The 22,491-nt window shown below is 48.9% G+C and overlaps 1 protein-coding gene across 10 annotated transcripts in view; it reads left to right on the forward strand.

Moving 5' to 3' along the window:
- Nucleotides 1-16,969, forward strand: part of SEC14L1 (SEC14 like lipid binding 1) — a 75,655-nt gene extending 58,686 nt beyond the window's left edge. For 6 of the 10 annotated variants that reach the window (XM_063655855.1, XM_054460195.2, XM_054460196.2 and 3 more), the window contains 9 exons: nt 984-1,173; nt 4,070-4,158; nt 5,774-5,844; nt 6,782-6,953; nt 7,283-7,417; nt 9,899-10,033; nt 12,533-12,784; nt 13,899-14,077; nt 14,499-16,969. In XM_063655855.1, the coding sequence (XP_063511925.1) occupies nt 984-1,173; nt 4,070-4,158; nt 5,774-5,844; nt 6,782-6,953; nt 7,283-7,417; nt 9,899-10,033; nt 12,533-12,784; nt 13,899-14,077; nt 14,499-14,604 (1,329 nt within the window). In that variant the 3' untranslated portion in view covers nt 14,605-16,969. The remainder of the gene's footprint in view (nt 1-983; nt 1,174-4,069; nt 4,159-5,773; nt 5,845-6,781; nt 6,954-7,282; nt 7,418-9,898; nt 10,034-12,532; nt 12,785-13,898; nt 14,078-14,498) is intronic. The other 4 variants (XM_054460200.2, XM_054460197.2, XM_054460194.2 and 1 more) reach the window with 1 other exon arrangement.
- The last annotated feature ends 5,522 nt before the right edge of the window (nt 16,970-22,491 follow it).

Below are 22,491 nucleotides of genomic sequence, written 5' to 3' on the forward strand. Positions count from 1 at the left end.
GCACCCTTTGGAACAAAAATCTTGCGTTTCTCAACATCATCCATGTTTAATTCTCTTTTGTCTCTGGCACTATGAAGGTTTCCATTCAGAAGCCAGGTGTCCTGCTCTCTCTTTATTCTAACTTTTTATTTAAATGCAGTATATATACAGAAAAGCGCACAGATCATAGTCATTCATAGATCTGTTCATAGAGTCGAAGCATTTGATGTTTAGGGAATTATTTATGCCTTTGCTTTACTTTGCGGAAATGAAAATGAAATACTATAAAGATTATTCAACTGATAATGCTGATTTTCTCTAGAGTAGTAAGGGAGATGTTTCTGGTACCAGCTCATTTTTAATAGTATAATAGTGCAGCTCACTGTTGATTAGAAGTGGGAGTTTCAGGCCAGACGTGGTGGCTCACGCCTATAATCCCGACACTTTGGGAGGCCAAGGCGGGAGGATTGCTTGAGCTCAGGAGTTTGAGACCAGCCTGGGCAACATGGGGAAACCACATCTCTACAAATACAAAAATGAGCTGGGCGTAGTGGCATGTGCCTGTGGTCCCAGCTACTTAGGAGGCTGAGGTGGGAGGATTGCCTAAGCCCAGTAGTTGGGGACTGCAGTGAACTGAGATCGTGCCACAACACTCCAGCCTGGGTAGTAGAATGAGAGACCCTGTCTCCAAAAGAAAAGTGGGAATTTTAGGGTCTTAGTCCCTTAGCACCTTTTTTTTTAGTGCAGTAATGTGATCTCGGCTCGCTGCAGCCTCCACCTCCCAGATTCAAGTGATCCTCCTGCTTCAGCCTCCGAGTAGCTGGGATTACAGGCATGCACCACCATGCCTGGCTGATTTTTGTATTTTTAGTAGAGATGGCGTTTCGCCATATTGGCCAGGCTGGTCTCAAACTCCTGAGCTCAAGTGATCCGTCCACCTCAGCCTCCCAAAGTTCCCTTCACAACTTTTAACATTGCTTAGAAACGTCTTTTTCTCTTAATAGATTCCAAAAGATGAGCATATTCTTCGGTTCCTCCGTGCGCGGGATTTTAATATTGACAAAGCCAGAGAGATCATGTGTCAGTCTTTGACGTGGAGAAAGCAGCATCAGGTAGACTACATTCTTGAAACATGGACCCCTCCTCAGGTCCTTCAGGATTACTACGCGGGAGGCTGGCATCATCACGACAAAGGTACCTGATGGAGTTGAAACTGTGTTTCTGTCGTTGTCTTGATGTGTGGTTGAAGATATCTTCCAAGGCCTCCTTCCCTGGAGTTGAGTGGGGCCCCCTTGAGTGCATCGGTTCTCCTCACTCTGAGAATTTGGCACCTTTCCCAAGTTGAACAGACTGATACGCGTCACCACGGGCACACTCCCGTCCCCGTCCCGCCCCAGGCAGCCAGGAAGGGCCTGGGACTGCTCCTTCCTCATGGACACACGTCATCCTTGGGCAAATGACTTCACTTGCTCGGTGCAGTACAGTTTGTTTTGACTTATTAAAAAGACAGCAGTGCCTCTGGGAGAGTATTTTCAGTAATGCAGTGTTAATAAAGGGACTTTTCAATGACTTAAACCCTATGATAGCTTAAAACGGTTCAGCCCGGTTTTCTACATCACAGCCCTGAGCACTTCAGTTCTGCTTTGGGAGTAAGTAAGGCCTGGATGAAGGGTGGCGATGCACCTGAAATGAAGAGTGGTTTAAATGAGAGCCTTGAAACACAGTTCCCCCAAATGCCTTCCATACCCTGCCTTGCAGGAAGACCTGCACTGTCAAAAATACACTCTTTCCTCAGCCAAAGTTTGAGAGCCGGGCAGGGTGGAATTGGAAGCGTCGGCGAGAGGGAAGCACCGTAGAACTGGTTCTTTTTCCCTCTGAACAAGTCCTTGCAGAACCGAGCAGCTCAGCTTTGTCTGTGATTATGACTTCATCTTTTGTATTGTTAAAAAGTTTGGTAGTAAGACATTGACAAATGTGTCTTTTTTTTTTTTTTTTTTTTTGAGACAGAGTCTTGCTCTGTCCCCAAGGCTGGAGTCCAGTGGCAAGATCTCAGCTCACTGCAACTTCCACCTTCCGGGTGTAAGCAATTCTCCCGCCTCAGCCTCCCGACTAGTTGGGACTACAGGTGCGCACCACCACGCCCGGCTGCTTTTTGTATTTTTAGTAGAGATGGGGGTTTCACCATATGGGCCAGGCTGGTCTCGAACTCCTGACCTCGTGATCTGCCTGCCTTGGCCTCCAAAAGTGCGGGAATTACAGGCGTGAGCCGTTGCGCCCAGCCTCAACAAATGTGTCTTATTAAACGTTGGGGGAAACTTTCTGTAAATAGGCCTTTCCATAAGATTTCGGAGCACATAAAAATATTTTGCTTTAAGTAGACCAGGTCTAGAGCTAGACTCTCCTGGGAGATGAAGTTCACTAGGTGACAAATACAAGATAAATGTTACCCTCTGACCCTCTGCCCCATGTTGGGATGACACTGCTGGTCCTCTGGTAACCACAGAAGACAAGTCTTGGTTCCTTTTCAGGAGCACGATCGTCTGTATTCCTCTTGCTTCCCCCTCTGGGACTGTGCGGCAGGAGGCTAGGCAGTGCTGACTCTAGGGATACACTATGGCCACCAAGCTTTTTTTCCCCTTTGTGTAGATGGCCCATGATGATAGGGCAGTATGGTATGAGTTAGGCTCCTCTCAGGCGGCACCCATTAGACCTCCAGGCTATAAAGAAGTAGAGCCAGGCCAGGCGCAATGGCTCACGCCCGTAATCCCAGCATTTTGGGAGGCCAAGACAGGAGGATGGCTTGGGCCCAGGACTTCAAGACTAGCCTGGGCAACACAGTGAGATGTTGTCTCTACTTAAAAAAAAAGGAGGCCGGGCACGGTGGCTCACACCTATAATCCCAGCACTTTGGGAGGCTGAAGCGAGTGGATCAGTTGAGGTCAGAAGTTCAAGACCATCCTGGCCAGCATGGTGAAACCCCGTCTCTATTAAAAATACAAAAATCATCTGGGTGTGGTGGCACACGCTTGTAGTCCCAGCTATTCGGGAGGCTGAGGCAGGAGAATCGCTTGAACCTGGGAGGCGGAGGTTGCAGTGAGCCGAGATCGTGCCAATGCACTCCAGCCTGGCGACAGAGCGAGACTTCGTCTCAATAAAAAACAAAAAAGGAGGCCCAGCATGGTGGCTCACGCCTGTAATCCTAGAAGTTTGGGAGGCGGAGGCAGGCGGATTGCCTGAGCTCAGGATTTTGAGACCAGCCTGGGCAACACGGTGAAACCCCGTCTCTAGTAAAATACAAAAAATTAGCCGGGCGTGGAGGCGTGCGCCTGTAGTTCCAGCTATTTGGGAGGCTGAGGCAGGAGAATCGCTTGAACCTGGAGGCAGAGGTTGCAGTGAGCTGAGATCATGCCACTGCACTCCAGCTTAGGCGACAGAGAGACTCCCTCTCTAAAAAAAAAAAAAAAAACAACAGAGTAGAGCCAACACAGGCTGCTTGGTGGGGTTTTAAGGATTTTTAGAATGTTCTCATTTGTCTTGGTCCTTAGAGTGGGAATTGAGGGAAGCTGGCTTTTAAAAAGCTTGCATTCAGTTTTTAGTAATCTGTGACATGAAAAAAAATGATTTTCTAAGAAAGAAAATTTTAAAAGTACTCTGTAGTCATAGAAAAAGTGTCTGGATAGTTTGATGTTCCCTTGCCATTGAAAATCAGAGCTCTTGGGCAGCCCCAGTTGTTCAAAGTGAGCCCAGCTTATGGGCAGTTGTTCAGACTGAGCCCAGCATATGGGCAGCTTGAGCTGAGTGAGTCCCAGCCGGATTCCCCTCATCCCGGCACAGCCTTCTATTTCCAGGACCCTGCACAGCTACTCTGTCAGTTGGTTTTTATTTTTCTCGCTTACAGCTTTTTGGGTAAATATTGGACACACACCCCCCTATCACACACACAAATCAGTTGCCACTTCTAAGAATCAGAAAGACCTTCAAGCGCCCCTAGAACACAGGCGAATACATTTTCCTGTTAAGGGTCTTAGAGTTGTGTCCTCAGTTTCAACTGGGATGGTGCTGACAACTCATCCCTTCCCCTCCTCTGCAGATGGGCGGCCCCTCTACGTGCTCAGGCTGGGGCAGATGGACACCAAAGGCTTGGTGAGAGCGCTCGGGGAGGAAGCCCTGCTGAGATACGTAAGTGCGCGGCTGCGAGACTCCAGGCTCCACTGTGGCGTCACTTTCTTTCTCTGCCAGTAGGATTGGGGTGTTAACCAGCCTGTTAGAACAAACATGAATTGCTTATGTAGTTAGAACTGAAAATATATTAATACCGTCTTAAAATTTCAAAAGGAGACACAGAAGTTATAAAAGTGTTTCCCACAGTGGAAGCGTCAATGAGGCAGTCAGGGTCTTCCCCGAGATGCCTGTGTAGCAGCAGTTTGAGTCTTTTCATTCACTCCCACGTGGAATTGCCCTGTCCTGGGATGCCACTCACAGCAGACCTCTTGATAGTATTCTTTCCACTGGCCCTTCCTGAACGCGAGCTCTTGGCGTCTTTCTCTAGACCATCCTGAATGCCTGCTGACTCATCATCTCGCTGACTCCAGCCAGGCCCCGCTCCACTGCTGCCACCATTGGCAGCTGTGCTTCCCCCTCCCAGAGAAGAAGATGGTCCTTCAAGTTAAAACAAACAGAAATTTAAAAGATGTATTTATAACCCCATTATCCTGAAATACGCACTTTTGGCTTTATTTTTTATTATGTTTTTTGAGACGGAGTTTCACTCTTGTTACCCAGGCTGGAGTGCAATGGCGTGATCTTGGCTCACTGCAACCTCCGCCTCCCGGGTTCGAGTGATTCTCCTGCCTCAACCTCCTGAGTAGCTGGGACTTCAGGCGCCCGCCACCATGCCCAGCTAATTGTTTCGTGTTCTTAATAGAGACAGGGTTTCACCATGTTGGTCAGGCTGGTCTCGAAGTCCTGTTCTCAGGTGATCCTCCCGCCTTGGCCTCCCGAAGTGCTGGAATTACAGGCTTGAGCCACCCTGCCCAGCCGGCTTTTTTTTTTTTTTTTTTTTTTTGTAAAGAGACATCGTCTTACTCTGTTGCTGAGGCTGGGGTACAGTGTACAGTGTCTATTCGTGGGTGTGATCACAACTCACTGCAGCTTCAAACTCCTGTCCTCAAGCGGTCCTCCCACCCTGGCCTCCTGAGTAGCTGGGACCACAAGCACCACCACTGAGCCTGGCTCACTGTTGGCATTCCCTTGTGTATTGTGTTAGTCTGCCCCCACTGCTCTGTGTATTTATATATCCCCACATGCACACGTTCACACATAAAGATAGGGGTGGACTTTATCTACAGGGGAAGGGTTTATTAACCTAAAGCAAAGGATCGCTTGAGCCATGCCTTACGTCTGTTCTAAGGCTGCCTTTTCTCTTGGCTGGCACATGTGGTATCAGAGTGTTCTCACACTCACAGACGTTCATCTGCTGTTCCCATGCGCTTGTTCTGAAGACAGAGCCCCAGAGCCAGGCCCCTGTTCATCTGGGGATACCTCTGTGCTTCACTTTGGATAGCCGTTACCTTTGCCACACATGACAGTGTTTATTCTCTTTCAAGAGTAAAATACTTTTGTTGGTGGTGATGTGTTTAGCGCATGTGAATGTGTAAGAAAATCTCCATAGGTGACTTTTTTTGGTTTACACACTTATCTGTAATATGCTGTTAGTGTCCCTCTTCCATAGCTGGACGCGGTAGTTTTAGCCTTAAACTAATCATGGTAAATTTTCATGCCCTTTTGTATGTAGGTTCTCTCCATAAATGAAGAAGGGCTAAGGCGATGCGAAGAGAATACAAAGGTCTTTGGTCGGCCTATCAGGTAGGTGTGGGATTTTGTTTTTCCTTTCAACTTACTGAGAAAACGAATTAAATATTTCTAGTTGATTTTTGGAATTAAAATCTACTTATTATTTTCCAAGGTGCTCTAAAAGGTAGACAAGAGGTGAACATGTAATATGCCAGTGACGAGGGACAGACAGTTAGTGTTTTTTGACCCCAGGCGTTGCTGTCACGTCAGCCAGAGTGGGTTGGCCTGTCTGCTTAGTCTGTGCGGGCCGCGGGAGCCCAGGGCTGCAGGTCGTTTGCTTGTTTTTGCCTCCCCTCCTCACCCAGATGACTCTGTGTTCTTAAACCAAGCTTTAAGTTACAGTAAAGAGTTCTGATTCAGAGTAAAGATTCTCTGAATCTTTAAGTTACAGTAAAGAATCTGATACAGTAAAGAGTAGTGATTCAGAGGTTGACATTGATAAGGGTGTAGATTGTTCACTGGGATGTAAGTTCCATGAGAACAGGGATTTCGAGGGCCTTTTGCTGACTGCTGTATTCTCAGCTCCTGGGACAGTGCTTGCCTCTCTCTCTGTTGAAGCATAGCCCACTGCAGTTCAGACACAATATGTGTTAAAATACCAGCTGTGTGCCCTGTTGATGGCGGGTTAGGGGGGTGGTTTAGCACGTCGAGGACAGCACACTGTGGCTTTGCTTGCCGGCTCACTGAGCATAGCTGAGAGAGCTTTTCATGCATTATCAATCAGCCTTAATTGCAGTTTCAGGCCTTGGTCCTACCACACTGATCCTCTGTGTTTTGTACAAGTAGATATAAACAGGGTTCATAGCACTAATACATAGCACTATAATTTTAAAAAATTGATTTTGATGTATTTGGAAATAGCTATAAATGACCAAAAAAGAAAAAAATAAGACACAGTTTGCTAAGTGTGCTGTGTGTTGAATGAAACACATCTCTGCACAACCTGCAGCTCATGGACCTGCCTGGTGGACTTGGAAGGGCTGAACATGCGCCACTTGTGGAGACCTGGTGTGAAAGCGCTGCTGCGGATCATCGAGGTGGTGGAGGCCAACTACCCTGAGACACTGGGCCGCCTTCTCATCCTGCGGGCGCCCAGGGTATTTCCTGTGCTCTGGACGCTGGTGGGTTGAGATGCTTTTTGCAGTAACTGTGAGCCATTTGGAAAGCAGATAACACGTCCATTCATATACACGTGTCTGTGACCTAAAGTCTTAACTTCTTAGGAAAAAAAACAATAACATGCAAAGATATAAAATTTCTCAAATTGTTTAAGAAAGGGGAAAAACAAAATGTGAGTGTCCTAATGCCATGCAAATAGACTTTACAGAAGAAGTATATAAGCTTGAATTTCCTCCCCCTACCCTCCCACTCCGAATACCACATTGTCATTTTAATCTTGGACACTCAGGCAGCAGAGAAATATGACTGCATGGTCTCCTCCTCCTCACAGGTTAGTCCGTTCATTGATGACAACACCAGAAGGAAGTTCCTCATTTATGCAGGAAATGACTACCAGGGTCCTGGAGGCCTGCTGGATTACATCGACAAAGAGATTATTCCAGATTTCCTGAGTGGGGAGTGCATGGTATGTCCTGAGGCGAGGAACTGCACATTTGGCCCCTTGTGCAGGTGGGAGAGGTCGGTGTTGATTTGCACAAATGATTTTCAGAACTTCCAGTCGTTTGGATGTTTTGTTTTTGTTTTGTTTCTTTTGGCCGCCATTTCTCTGATCCAGGGTTAAGCTAAAGAGAACCATTTAAGTAATTGTTGATACTGTACATTTCTTCATTGTTAAATACGAATGAGAATTTGTAGAATCAAATACAATTGCAGCTTGCTTGATTCACAGGCTTTATGTGAATCAGATATTTAAACCATTTTAGAGGAGCTGTCATATTTTTTAAAATACTGTTAAAAAATTGAATCAGTTATCAAAATTTCCCACCCGCCCCTCCCCATCCTTTTTTTTATGGAGACAGGGTCCGGCTCTGTCACCCAGGCTGGAGTGCAGTTTCGTTATCACAGCTCACTGCAGCCTGATGTCGTGGGCTCAGGTGATCCTCCCACCTCAGCCACCCAAGTAGCTGGGACTGTAGGCGTGCACCACCATACCCAGCGAATTTTTTGTAGAGACAGAGTCTCACTATTTTGCCCCAGGCTGGATGACATTTTTTTTTTTTTTTTTTTTCTTGAGATGGAGTCATGCTCTGTTGCACAGGCTAGAGTGCAGTGGCGCAATCTCAGCTCACTGCAGCCTCCGCCTCCTAGATTCAAGCGATTCTTCAGCCTCAGCCTCTGGAGTAACTGGGATTACAGGTGTGTGCCACTACCCACAGCTAATTGTTTTATTTTTAGTAGAGATGGGGTTTCACCATGTTGGCCAGGCTGGTCTCAAACTCCTGACCTCAAGTGACCCACCCACCTCAGCCTTCCAAAGTGCCAGGATTACAGGCATGAGCCACCATGCCTGGCCTGGATAACATTTTTAAAGTAAAAAAACGAAGGGAAGTGGTTCTCAACATATGTTTGGGGTTTTTAATATACTGAGTTGCTGGGTAATGAAGCAGAGGCCTCCACTTCTATACCCTGTACTCAGAGAAGCTCAGAACCTTGGGGTCCTTATAGGCTTCTAGCCCATGGTACACAGTTGTGCTGTGGGAGCATTATGGAAGCCAAAGCCTCTAGAAGTCCCAGTGACTTGTTCCATGGCACACGGCAGCGGCTGAACTCAGCAGGGAGTGAAGCTTCTTATCGGAAGGGCTCTCTAGTCATCCTTCATATAAAGTGACACGTTTGGAATGTGTACCCACTGGGTTTGACTCAGGTATTTAGCTAATGAATTGGACATTCAGGGGACTTTGGACTTTCTGAATGGTTAGAGAAATTTAGAAAACAAATGAATTTAGCTTTCACTTCATCAGTTCCACTTTAAGGAAATTACAGGCATCATCACAGTACAGTGCAAAGAGCAAGTAAGTTACAGTAAAGGTTATAGGACCAGAATTTAGCAAGTGCCTATGAGGTTAAACCGCAGGCTCGGGTTTGTAGACACCTCTGAACTCCTTTCATGATATGAGCTAGCCATCTCGTGTTGTTGCTGCTTCCAATTATGACACGAAGAATTGAGCTGGAGTCCAAGGAGACCTGCCTCACCGTGTCGTACCTGTTTGTCACATGCCGACCTCCTTAGTGTGTTTGCGGTGCTGAGCGTCTTTGTGGTTAATTGAACTGTCCAAAAACTCGGGCCTTCTAAGACTTCTTCACCGCTCTCCTGAGCTGCTGTTGAGGCTGGTTGTTGAAAGGAGGTTGTTCCCTCCTGCTCTCTGGTGGCTGGAGGTTACTAACCAGCGGGCAGTCCGGTATTTTTCCACCACGACATCACTGCTTTGACACTTTGCACTCATGCTGTACTGCAGGCTGAAGACTGAAATGTTTATTTTCTATGTAGTTGCTTCCCAAGGCTAATAGAAGGAGGACTTCGATTTTATGAACTTTAGTGTGGAGTCATTGTATCAAGGTCAGTTAGGAGATTTATGATATGTACGAATTCTAATTCAGCTTGTTTCAGGCAAATTCAAAAGAAGTTCTTCATTAGTTTTTGGCTGGTGTTATAGACCAGTCATTTGACTTTAGACACAAAACATTATTCATTGATTCTGTATCTTGACTGTAATTCCCTATCATAAAAATAATGCCTGTGGCTATTGAGAGCAAAACTCTTTTCTTAAAGTAATGCTTTTCCTTTACAGGGCACTATAAATACCCCTAATGCTTATATGAGCCAGCTGTAGTAACTGGGGGCAGTGCCTCACGCATGATAGCAGGAATTCTGTGGTAAATCAGCTTCAACTTGTTCCCGTTTATGCAAGTAAAACACATGTATTTAAGTGGTTTTTAAAAACATATTGCTCAGCAGTGCAGAGTGTTTTACGACCCTGCCACTGTTTTCCATTTTCTCAGCAACTTCCAGGAGTTGAGCGCAGGAGGGTGGGCTGGCTGGCGTGTCTGGGTTTCGTGGGGTTGGTTTGTGTTTGCACAGGTTTCACCGCTGTGTTTCTGCTTCCAGTGCGAAGTGCCAGAGGGCGGACTGGTCCCCAAATCTCTGTACCGGACTGCGGAGGAGCTGGAGAACGAAGACCTCAAGCTCTGGACTGAGACCATCTACCAGTCTGCAAGTGTCTTCAAAGGAGCCCCACATGAGGTACGTCCTCCGCCTTCCTGCACCTGGGCCGGCCCTTCCTCTGCAGACAGCCTGGCCCTCGCGGGCTTGCTGGCAGCCTTTCATTCAGAACAATCCACTCGTTTTTCTGCTCTTTGTCTTTAGGCTTTTGTTGACAATCGATATTTAGTTTCAGTAAATGTCAACGTCGAAGAATGGGTCTCTCTCAGAATAGAAACTAGCTGTGCTTGATCAGAGTGCCTGGAAAGGAAATTGGATCTCTTGACCTCCATTTTACTAAAGCCACCAAACACAGAGATGGGAATAGCTAATCTTTCCTTGTTGGAGCACTTAACTCCTGAATTTGGTTTATTTCATGGTTATATTGAACAAGTTTCATGTGCTTTTTCTTTTTTTTTTTTTTTCTAGACACAGTTTCGCTCTGTTGTCCAGGCTGGAGTACAGTGGCATGATTTCAACTCACTGCAACCTCCGCCTTCCGGGTTCAAGCAATTCTCCTGCCTCAGCCTCCCAAGTAGCTGGGATTACAGGCACCCGCCACCACACCTGACTAATTTTTGTATTTTTAGTAGAGGCGGGGTTTCACCATGTTGGCCAGGCTGGTCTCGAACACCTGACCTCAGGTGATCCACCTGCCTTGGCCTCCCAAAGTGCTGGGATTCCAGGTGTGAGCCACTGTGCCTGGCCCATTTGCTACTTTTTCTTGGCTGGGTTTTGGTTATTTGTAGATATCTTGGGGATTTTCCGCTTTCTGTAAGTCTAATGGAGCAAAGAGGGTGTTCCTGTATTCCTTTTTTGCTGTCACTTTTGGTAGAGAAGCAAGGGCGTTCCGTGTTCCTGTGCATGCCATATGTCTGTCCTGTAGCATCACGAGTGACCTGAAGCAGGAGGGGCCTGCAGTGGAATCTCCCTTCTCAGCTAGGACAAGGTTCGTGGCCCAGAGTTGTTGGAGAGGACGGTGGCACTCTGTGCAGAGCAGGTGTCGGTGAGGATGTGGTGCTGGCTTGGGCAATGGTGCTGGCCAGGAGCTGACTGCCGCCTGCTTCCTGCCTTGGTGGCACCTGGGTCAGCCATCTGCCAGTGGCTTCTGCTGGGGTGTCTTCCTGAGTGGCTCACCTGGTGCTTGCAGGGCAGGTGGATAAGGGAATGCTGTTGCCATGGTTTGAACAAGCAGAGACAGATTTGGTGTGCCTTACTTGTAGATACATACATAGAGGAATCTCAGATTTCATGACGTCTTGAGGATTGTCTGTATTCATTTCTTACTGGGAGGGCAGGCTCCAGGGACCGAGTCCTTGTTTCTCGTTTGTTAGGCACTATCGCTCTTGTCCATGTTTCAAGAACTTGGGGTGCAGTGTGTTTCGTGTGAATCGGGGGCATCTGTAGACATCCACATGGTAAAAACCTCCGTTCTGCTTTGGGTATTAAATAAAGCACAGATCCGGGATGGCGACAAACCGAAAGGAAGGCTGAAGCTGAGGCCCCCACTGTGAATGCAGGAAAGAGGTTCCGTCAGCACAGGGGGCCGAGGCCTCAGGATGGAGCTGCCTGGGGAGCCACTTTGCTGAAGAGCGGGCCGTGCCACGTGGTGCCGCCTGCTGTTCTTAGACAGGACTCTTGTACCTCACTGAATCTGCTGTGGAAGGACATTCCGAAGTGGCGTTTCAGTGGTGAGGTGGCAGTGGTGGGATTGAAGGAGCCCGGCTTGTAGAGCAGCCACGTGCTGAAGGGCACAGCAGATGGCGTGCAGTGGGCTGAGAGCGGCCGCGGGCCTGGCTCTGCTGCTTCCTTAGGTGGAGTTTTCAGTGACTGCAGAACTCTGCACAGCTGCTTTTAATTCTCACGTCCCCCACCCCCTCCCCGCCCCCCGCCCCCCGCCCCCAATCTTTGAAACTAACTTTGATCATTCCCTGCTGGGAAGCTCTGTCGGCGCTGTATAAGTTCGATTTTCAATTGGTTCTCAGCACCCGGGGGGTTGACCGCCTCAACCCCACCTCTGCTATGCCAGGGGCTCATCCCACTCACCTAGCCTCGCCACTGTTCTCTCGTGCGAGCCTCACACGGCAAGCCCGGTTCCATGCCCCTGCTTCCCCCTTGCTGGGAATGCTGTCCTCAGGCTCCCCTGCCTGCTCTTTCTTTAGCTTTCACCTGCTCCAGGGCCTTCTGTTCTCTCCAGCCCAGGGCAGTCCTCTGAACCACTCATGTACGAGCTCACAGTGTTTGGTGTTTCTAAGACCTGGCCTCTTAGAGTGTGTCTGAAGATGGTGTATGGGAGATCTTGGACCTGTAGGTGCAGGTCACAAAGAACACAGAGCTTGGTGCGTGACATGTAGCAGGATCCAGTAATTGAATGGATGGTGGTGTGTGACTCTGGGGAAAGAGATCCGCCCATACGCATTCAGCCTTTCCCTCCCCAGCTTCAGCACCTGCACCCTGGATCCCCTGGAGGGGACGGTGTGCTCGCAGCACGCCGGCCTGGTGCTCGTGGATCATGGCTGCCTGACGCTGCCTCTTTTTCAGATTCTCATTCAGATTGTGGATGCCTCGTCAGTCATCACTTGGGATTTTGACGTGTGCAAAGGGGACATTGTGTTTAACATCTATCACTCCAAGAGGTCGCCACAGCCACCCAAAAAGGACTCCCTGGGAGCCCACAGCATCACCTCTCCGGGTGGGAACAACGTGCAGCTCATAGACAAAGTCTGGCAGCTGGGCCGCGACTACAGCATGGTGGAGTCACCTCTGATCTGCAAAGAAGGAGAAAGCGTGCAGGTAAAATCACACACAGGTCAAATCGCGCATCTGTGACTCCATGCGGCTAAGTGATTCTGTCTTGAGTAGGACTCTTTGCTTCGCTCCTTGAGCAGTCCTTTGTAGCTTTTGAGGCACTGCTTGTGGAGGAGCAGCTTGCCTGGAGGAGCAGGAAGCCAAGTGGGTCTCACAGGAAGGAGTTGAGGCCTCGCAGTGGTTTTGGACAGAATCTGCGACTTTTCCCGAAAGCAGCATGTGACAGGAAGGGAAGGCATCACACGCACGGGCCCAGCTGGGCTTCAGAGGATTTCCCCCCCCAGCCTCATTTCACCGGGTTGCATTTGTCTTTTTCAAAGGAAAATCACCCTAAATAGAAGTAAGAGGGACAAGTACTTAGAGAACTATTAGCTCTCATTACCAAACCTTCTAATTTGTTTCAAATGCTTTCAGTTCCCTTTTCACATTGTGGCCGGTTATTTTGGGTGCCTGTGCTCACAGTAGCCTCGGGGCGGGGGCGTTGCTTCTGGCCTTCATAATAGATGAATCATTTTGCTGCCTTTACAGTTTTCAGGGGTGAGCCTTGTCAGTGTTTCAGTGGTCTTAGAGGCAGAGTAAAAGAATCCTTTGTCCATTTTAAAAACAATGAACAGCTAAGCTCTGTTACGGCAGCCACGAATTTCAGCGAGAATGGAGAAGGAGCTTTCCGCGGATTGGCGGCTCACTTTAGGGTGATGTGCCTTCAGCCCCGAACATGTTGGATGATTGCAGCATGTCAGAGAAAGTGAGGCCAGGTCCAGGGAAGCTGTGCTGAGCCCTCTCTCCAGCATGGGTGCCACCAGCCTGCCAGGCTCCTGCCTCCGTAGGTGGGGTGGGCTGGGGAGGCCTCGTGAGGGCCACGGACATGGAGCTTGTCCCTCTGGGCTTCCCAGCACCCGGGAGTGACCACACTCAGTAGAGGGAAGGACATTGTCAAACCTGCTTGCTGAAGCAAAATAGCAGGTTCTGAATCCCATTGAGATAGTTCCTGTAGCTACATGAAATCCTAAAGACAGTCCCCTTGGCGCTTGTCAGGCCTGTGGTAGGCCAGGGGTCGGAAGCGAGTCGCCCTCAGCTGCCACTGCCCTACTTGTTCTAGGGTTCCCATGTGACCAGGTGGCCGGGCTTCTACATCCTGCAGTGGAAATTTCACAGCATGCCCGCGTGCGCCGCCAGCAGCCTTCCGCGGGTGGACGACGTGCTCGCGTCCCTGCAGGTCTCTTCGCACAAGTGTAAAGTGATGTACTACACCGAGGTGATCGGCTCGGAGGATTTCAGGTGCGGCCACCCTCGCCACAGCAGGTGCTGTGGACAGCTCGGCATGGTTGGAGGGAGCCTGCAGTCCCGCGCCGTGTGCAGGATCAGCAGTGGCGGCGGGTGTCAGGGATGCCCGGGGGGCCAGGAGGGAGTGGCTTTGGGGTCGTTTGTTGGCATGGTGACTCCCTGCCTGTCTGCAGAGGGAGAGTGTTGGAGACAGAGCCGACTGCCTTTGCTTTAGCTCACACTGCTGTCTGCGTGCAGGCTGTGGGAAGCCGGTCCCCCTGGTGGGTTACTCATGTCCATCCCCCATGTGCAAGCACTGATGGGGATGAGAAGTGAGCAGAGAGCAGGGTGGGCCACGAAGTCCAGCAGGCAGTGTGGGCAGGCAGGTGGTTGGCAGGGTGGTCCTCACGCCTCGCCCCTCCCTGTGCCATTACAGAGGTTCCATGACGAGCCTGGAGTCCAGCCACAGCGGCTTCTCCCAGCTGAGCGCCGCCACCACCTCCTCCAGCCAGTCCCACTCCAGCTCCATGATCTCCAGGTAGTGCCGCGCTGCCTGCACCTAGTGTGCAGAGGGGACGGCTGCCCCTCCTCGGACAGCCAGCTGCACCCGCCTACCCAGCGGCGACATTGTACAGACTCCTCTCACCTCTAGATAGCAAATAACTCTCAGATGGTAAACGTAGTCGTTTGATCCCAAAACTACCTTGGCAGGTAGTTTTAACTCTGATCCTAACTTAACTCAATAGCCATAGATTTTGTATACGTTGTGCACAAAATCAAACCAGAGCACAAGGGCTCTCTTGAAAGAAAAGTAGTTTCTATACCAATTAAAGGATTGACGTGGCCTCAGATATTGATGCAAAAAATTTTTCCAACGAACTCCGCATTGTCCATTAGTGAATGAATTCCTGTGACATCCTCCAGAGATGGCCCCTCCTCACCTGGGACAGAAGCTGCCAGCTCACTTACCCCACGCCGCCTCACGGCCCCCATGCCTCCCACCACAGTCGAGATGGTCTGTGGACTTAGGGCCAGCACTTGAGGTCCTTATCCTCTGAGGATTCAGAGGCTGCCTGCGGAGTACCCTGTCCCAGGGCCAGACACACCCACACCACCCACTGTCCTGCAGTGGGGCCGGGGGCTCTCGGGGACTCCTGGTGACTCCAGGAAAATGCTGCCATCGTTAAACGTTACTTTCTCTTTCCTCCTTTTCAAATCTTTTTGATACTTTTTAGAGCAGGATTTTTCTGTATGTGAACTTGGGTGCGGGGGTTCTTCCCGTTTCCTTCTGCGCGTCGCTCCTTGCACCTGCAGTCAGCTCCCAGCCCAGTGTAGGCCATCTCCTCTGTGCCCTCTGCTGGCGCATTGTCCTCAGAGCCCAGACAGTTCCAGCCGCTAGGAGGCCATCTTGGAACCAGCAAGTCGCATTTGCCACTTGACACTGTCCATGGGGTTTTATTAGTAACTAAAAAGCAGCTCGCATCCACTTCAGGGTGACGTGTGGTGTGTAGGAGCCCTGCTTCTTTGTACATGGGAATTGTGGACTCATGCATGTGTGTGTGCATGTGCTGTGTGTGTGCATGACAGTGGGGGTGCTGGGGGGACGGGGTGAGTAGAAACTTAGTTTGAGTAATGAAGGAGTCTTCATAGAAGCAGATCAGAATATGGGATTTGTTTGCATTTTACATTTTGTTTAATTCCTGATTTTAAAGCCTGCTCTATCTGGTACAGGCCCTTATTTTTTCAGCTTTTTACGGGAAAAGCAGGTTATTTGAGAATCTGTCCAGAAGTTGCATAGGGGATGGCCTCCACGATAAGGACATGCAATGTGTGTTTCTGTGTGCAGCAGAGGCCGTGTTTTTCGTGCCAGACCCCACGCGGCTGTCACCTGTGTGCGTGGTAGGCATGGAAATCCTGGTTGTGCCGTCTCAGCTCCACTCTGAAGGCACTGTGGGTGCTGCGTGACTGGAGAGCTGTATGGAGGCCGTGTGTGCCCCGCGCAGGGATCAGGAGGGTGGGGGAGGGACCGAGCAGCCCTCTTGCCCGGTCGGGTCAGCCCTAGTGGCTGCCTGCACACTGTAGACGTCCCAGGGCCTGTGCTGTGATCACCTGCCTTTGGACCACATTTGTGTGTTTGCTCTTAGAGATCGAGCTCCTCAGTGGTACCCGAAGTGTTTGCTTCCGGAAAGTGCGGTAGGGTTCGTGGGTAGGGTTAGTAGGTAGGGCTAGTAGGTAGGGTTAGTAGGTAGAGTTAGTAGCACATCTGTGCTGCTTCCACCTGGTGCTTCCTGTTCCCAAATCACAAGGGCCTGAAGATGGTCCCTGCTTTCTCTCTCTCTTTCTCTGTGTCTCAGATGGCGATTTTGCTGACAGCTGCCAAGAAAATGCTTCACTCAACAGTCCTCATGTGCTCAGAGATGTTTATAGAACTGTTTGAATTGCAGCCATCCCCTGCCCCCTCCCAGGCTGAAGATCTGTTCTTTTTAAGTTGATTTGGGAGTGGCATTCTTTTATACCCAAAGAGTTTAGTGCATCTGGAAGAGCTCAAAGCACATGACCTCACAAATGCTTACAGGGTTTCCTCCTGAGTAATCCAATCTCACTCCCCTTGTAAGGGAATTCTGGGGCAGCTATGGTTTGAGTATGCAGTTTGCATCGTGTCTCTACTTTTAGTACCTTGCCACTCTTTTAAAACGCTGCTGTCATTTCCCATTTCTTAGTACTAATGATTCTTTGATTCTCCCTCTATTATGTCTTAATTCACTTTCCTTCCTAAATTTGTTATTTGCATATCAAATTCTGTAAATGTTTTGTAAACATATTACCTCACTTGGTAATACAATACTGATAGTCTTTAAAAGATTTTTTTATTGTTATCAATAATAAATGTGAACTGTTTAAAGAAAAGAATGTCTTTTTCTTATTGTGAAACAACAGTTTCCCTTGAAGAGTTTGAGATTCTTAGGAGAATTTAGAGATTGAAGAAAGAAGAGAGCTTCTGAAGCCAGAGTACTGATGCTCTAGAAGTTCAAGAAAAGCTTTAGCTCGTGTGGGAGTGTTTCACAGGTGAGTGGTCGTTCAAGAAGAGCTTTAGCTCGTGTGGGATTGTTTCACAGGTGAGAGGTCCGGCCTCAGGTCACAGCCATATGTTTGCTGAGGCAGAAGCGAACCCAGTGTTTATCCTCGCTTCTGTAAGAAGACATGATGTGGTTTTTCTTAAACGCAGCCAGATCTAACATCACTGTGATGGGGCGATCCCTGCTGTGATGTTTCTGTTGTGATAAAAAGGATTGCTTTCATCAGGCGCCTCCAAGAAAATAAAATAAGCAGGTGTGGACCTTTAGAAGCCTGGATTACGTTATCTCCACTCCCCTGCCAATCAGTGGGTCTTCAGGGGGTCATAACCCAGTGGGCAGAGCAGGCTGCTGGCTCGGTGAAGCTCAGGGCAGGCCAGAAGGCGGCTCAGGGCAGCGTGCCAGGGTGCAGAAGCCGGTGCCTCCCTAACTGGGAACCACAGGATCATTGGGTTTCCCAGCAGTCCGTGTCTGTCCTTGGTGGGACACAGCCAAGGGGTCTGGCTGGCACCTGGGTGGGAAGCATGGGAGACCGAGGGTGCCCTGCACGTCCATGCTGGGCCTGGGCCGTCAGTGTGTCCACAGGCAGTTAGGACCTTAGCTGTGCCGAAGTCTGATGATTTAGCCAACCTGTGATGGAAGGAAGGAAGAGGCTTTTTACCTGGATTCCCTTTATGCCCTCATATTTCTGTGTCTGTTGTCAAGTCGGACCTACTGTTTTGGCTTGGCGGTCCAGTTCTCAGGGTGGAAGCCAGAGGCAGCTTGGAAACTAAGTGAGGGTTGTAGGATGATAACCCACAGCCCGTCTCCTGACCACCTTCAGAAAGGGCCATGCTGAAATGGAGTGTCTTGAACAGCAGTGTGTTTATATTGGGCCACCAAACCATTAGTAATGCATTTGTTCTTTGTTGTTGTGGGTTTTTTGTTTTGTTTTGTTTTGTTTTGAGACAGAGTCTTGCTCTGTGCTCTGTCACCCAGGCTGGAGTGCAGTGGCACAATCTCGGCTCACTGCAACCTCCGTCTCTCAGGTTCAAGTGATTCTCCTGCCTCAGCCTCCTGAGTAACTGGGGCTACAGGCATCCACTACCACGCCTGGCTAATTTTTGTATTTTTAGTAGAGATGGGTTTTTGCCATATTGGCCATGCTGGTCTCGAACTCCTGACCTCAAATGATCCATCCACCTCGGCCTCCTAAAGTGCTGGTATTTCAGGCATGAGCCACTGCACCCAGCTAATGTGATGATTCTTAAATATATCATGTTTCCTTTAATACTCCATCTCTGCAGAACTTTGGCAGAGCCCAAACCTTAGGTTGTCTTCCAGTTCTTAAGTTGCGGTGGAGGCATTCTTATTAATGTCGTCATGAAACAAACCAGTTGGAATCAGTTTTGCTTGAAAAGTGAGGGCTTTGGAAAGCCAGGGATTCTGGGAAGATGGTAGTACAACTAGACTGCAAAACCTAAAACCCGTGGACAACTGAATTGTCACTTTAAAATGGTTGAAATGGCAGTGTTTGTTTATGTTTTTTAGCACAATAGTAAGAAAAGCCTGTGGACATCATTTACAGCAAAACTAGGTGATAAAGTATCCCCATAAACCCCAAACCAGAGGCGAGTCAGGGTAAACCACCAATAGTTGCCAGAGCTTCCGGACCCATAGGTTATCCGTGTCTGGGGGAGAAAGCAGAGGTTACACGCAAAATGTCTGATGGATGGCAGAGGAGAAGCCACGAGGCCCCATGAACCCCAGTGGGAAGCACATGAACCCCAGGGGGAGGCCAGTGTGTGCTCAGCAGGTAACACGGCCCAGCTGGGCTGCACCTAGAGCCTGGGGACACGGAGGCCATTGGGAAGAGGATCGGGTTGAGGGGAGCAGACCAGGCCCTCTGGACTCCCTGGACTGACCTGCCAGGGCTCACTTCTGGATGGAACCTCACAGCGAGGAAATAAAGCATATTCCACTGCTTGGAGTGAATAAAGTCAAGCAGGATGGGGACCAAGTCTGTGCAAGTGCCTGGGAGGGCCATGGGCAGGGCAGCCATGCAAGCAGACGGATGTGATGTTTTAAACGTTTCACAAAACAACAGAGGGAGCACCGCAAAATTAGAGCAGGTTTCTTGAAGCATACTTCATTCTGAATGTTTATGAAATACTTTTCCATAAAAATGAGCATCACAAAAGTAGCAAAGTCAAACCTATAGAAGGCTCAGAGTAGGCAGCAGAATAATACTCCCACAAACAATGAAAGCAAGCCAGAAAGCCCTGCCTGCAAAACAGACCAAAGAAAACCCATTTAAAAGCTATTTTTGTTTTATTTTTATTTTGTATTTTATTTTTTATTTTTTGAGACAGTCTTGCTGTGTCGCCTAGGCTGGAGTGCAGTAACATGATCTCGGCTCACTACAACCACTGCCTCCTGGGTTCAAGCAATTCTCCTGCCTCAGCCTCCCTAGTAGCTGGGACTATAGGTGTGCACCACCACGCCTGGCTAATTTTTGTATTTTAAGTACAGATGGGGTTTCACCATGTTGGCCAGGCTTGTCTCGAACTCCTGGCCTCATGTAATCACCCTCAGCCTCCCAAAGTGCTGGGATTAAAGGCATGATCCCACACACCCAGCCTAAAAACGATTTTTAAAATGAACTAAAAAACTTGAAGAAAATGATATGAAACGTGAAAAGCATAATCAGAGTTAGAAAAACTCGAAGTGACGGAACTCAAGAAAGATTAGAAATGCAGGAATCCTTTCAGAAATTGAGACAAATTAGAGGGAATGCAAAGTGAAAAAACAATGCCAAGTGAAAATGAGGATGGTTTTTTTTTTTGGTTTTTTTTTTTTTTTTTTTTTTTTTTTTGAGGCGGAGTCTCACTGTGTCGCCCAGGCTGGAGTGCAGTGGTGCGATCTTGGTTCACTGCAAGCTCCGCCTCCCGGGTTCACGCCATTCTCCTGCCTCAGCCTCCCGAGTAGCTGGGACTACAGGTGCCCACTACCATGCATGGCTAATTTTTTTGTATTTTTAGTGGAGACGGGGTTTCACCATGTTGGCCAGGATGGTCTCAATCTCTTGACCTCATGATCCACCCGCCTTGACCTCCCAAAGTGCTGAGATTACAGGCGTGAGCCACCATGCCTGGCCAATTTTATAAATCGTAAAGGATGGAAAGCCTTCAAAAGTGATGCTGTTGAAAATAAGCAAACACATGGGTGCCACTGAAAGAGCGAGGGTCTGAGAAGGACCAACACCAAGAGTATTTTGGGAAAAGTGCTGGACTTAAAAAATCCTTGAGGCATCCTGGGAATCAGGCTTTTTGAGGACTGAGTTTTCTGCCAGAAGAAAATGGATTAATTAAGACTTTTCAAGGAAAGAGCCAAAAATGTTATGTCCAGCAAAACTGACCTCCAAGTATACAGGGCGCTGATGCAGGCCAGGCACGTTGGCTCACACTGTAATCCCAGCACTTTGGGAGGCCAAGGCGGGCGGATCACCTGAAGTCAGGAGTTCGAGACCAGCCTGGCCAATGTGGTGAAACCCCATCTCTACTAAAAATACAAAAATTAGCCCGGAGTGGTGGTGGGTGCCTGTAATCCCAGCTACTCGGGAGGCTGAGGCAGGAGAATTGCTTGAACCCGGGAGGTGGAGGTTGCAGTGAGCCACGATTGTACCATTGCACTCCAGCCTGGGCATCTCAAAAAAAAAAAAAAAAAAAAAAGCGCTGATAAAGCTATCAGTGTGCAGCAGCTTGGGCCTGCCACCCTTCCCGAGCTATCCAGCAACTGGGCTTCAGGTAGTGTGGTGGGGAGCCATGAGACCTGGCGGTGGGCTCAGGGTCCTGCCCATCGGTACAGCCAGGGCTAATGAGGGCAAGGGGACAGTGTGTATTGGCTCCGACAATGTATTGATCACACAAAAGTTTTTGTTTGTTTGTTTTGAGACAGGGTCTTGCTCTTGCCCAGGCTGGAGTACAGTAGCCTGATCGTGGCTCACTGCGATCTCAACATCCTAAGCTCCAGCAATCCTCCAGCCTTAGCCTCCTGAGTAGCTGGGACTACAGGCAGGCACCACTACACCCAGCTAATTTTTGTATTTTTGGTAGAGATCGGATTTCACCACGTTGCCCAAGTTGGTCTCCAACTTCTGGGCTCAAGCAGTCCACCTGCCTTGGCCTCCCAAAGTGTTAGGATTACAGGTGAGCCACCATGCCTGGCCTGTTTTTGTTTTTTTTTTTTGAGACGGTCTTCCTCTGTTACCCGGACTATGCAGTGGCAGAATCACGGCTCTCTACAGCCTCCAACTCGACCACCTGGGCTCCAGTGATCCTCCTGCCTCAGCTGCCCAAGTAGGACTGTAGGCATGTGCAACTACACTCAGCTAATTTATTTTTATTTTTGTAGAGATGAGGTCTGGCTGCGTTGACTAGGTTGGTCTCGAACTCCTGGCCCTAAGCAATCCTGCCACGTTGGCCTCGCAAAGTGCTGGGATTACAGATTTGAGCCACCACGCTTGGCCAGCAAAATTGTGTTTTAAAATGGGAGGAGAATAGAGGGAACATTTGCAAACATCCGTTGTTTTAGTGGTTATATTAGCGGCAGTATTAACATTTGTTATACTGAGTTTTTGTATGGTAACAAGTGAGTAATTCGGGGCTGTCCTCAGCCAGCTTTCGCTGGGTCCTGTGTCGAAGTTTCTCTGTGTGGGAGATACATCAGGGAGTGGTTAAGTAGAAGCCCTGTAGTCGCCGGGTGTGGTGGCTCACACCTGTAATCCCATTGCTGGGAGACCAGGGTGGGCGGATCACCTGAGGTCAGGAGTTCGAGACCAGCCTGGCCAGGTGAAACCCCATCGCTACTAAAAATACAAAAATTAACCGGGCATGGTGGTGCATGCCTATAATCCCAGCTACTCGGAAGGCTGAGGCAGGAGAATCGCTTGAACCCGGGAGGCGGAGGTTGCAGTGAGGCAAGATTGCGCCATTGCACTCCAGCTTGGGCAACAAAGCAAGACTCCGTCTCAAAAAAAAAAAAAAAAGCTCTGTAGTCTCAGATTTGAATTGGAAGGTTAATATGAATTCATAAGGTATTTTTATCTTTAAATGTATATGTGTGCTGTATTTAAGTGAATTTACTTAGAAACAATGACCAGCCCATTACAAAGAGAATCTCTAACATCCCGATTGAACCCAGGCGTTCCTATTAAAATGACTCATTCCAAGTCTGGGACAGGAAACGTACCAGATGAGCCTGGGACGTCTTGTCATATATCACTTGGGAAAAAAGCGATCAAAGACTATTAGGGGGTGGGTGCAGTGGCTCACGGAGGCAAACATGGCAGATTGCTTGAGCCCAGAAGTTCGAGAC

Source organism: Pongo pygmaeus, chromosome 19 (genome assembly GCF_028885625.2).
Source record: "Pongo pygmaeus isolate AG05252 chromosome 19, NHGRI_mPonPyg2-v2.0_pri, whole genome shotgun sequence".
In the NCBI taxonomy this organism is placed as follows: Eukaryota; Metazoa; Chordata; class Mammalia; order Primates; family Hominidae; genus Pongo; species Pongo pygmaeus.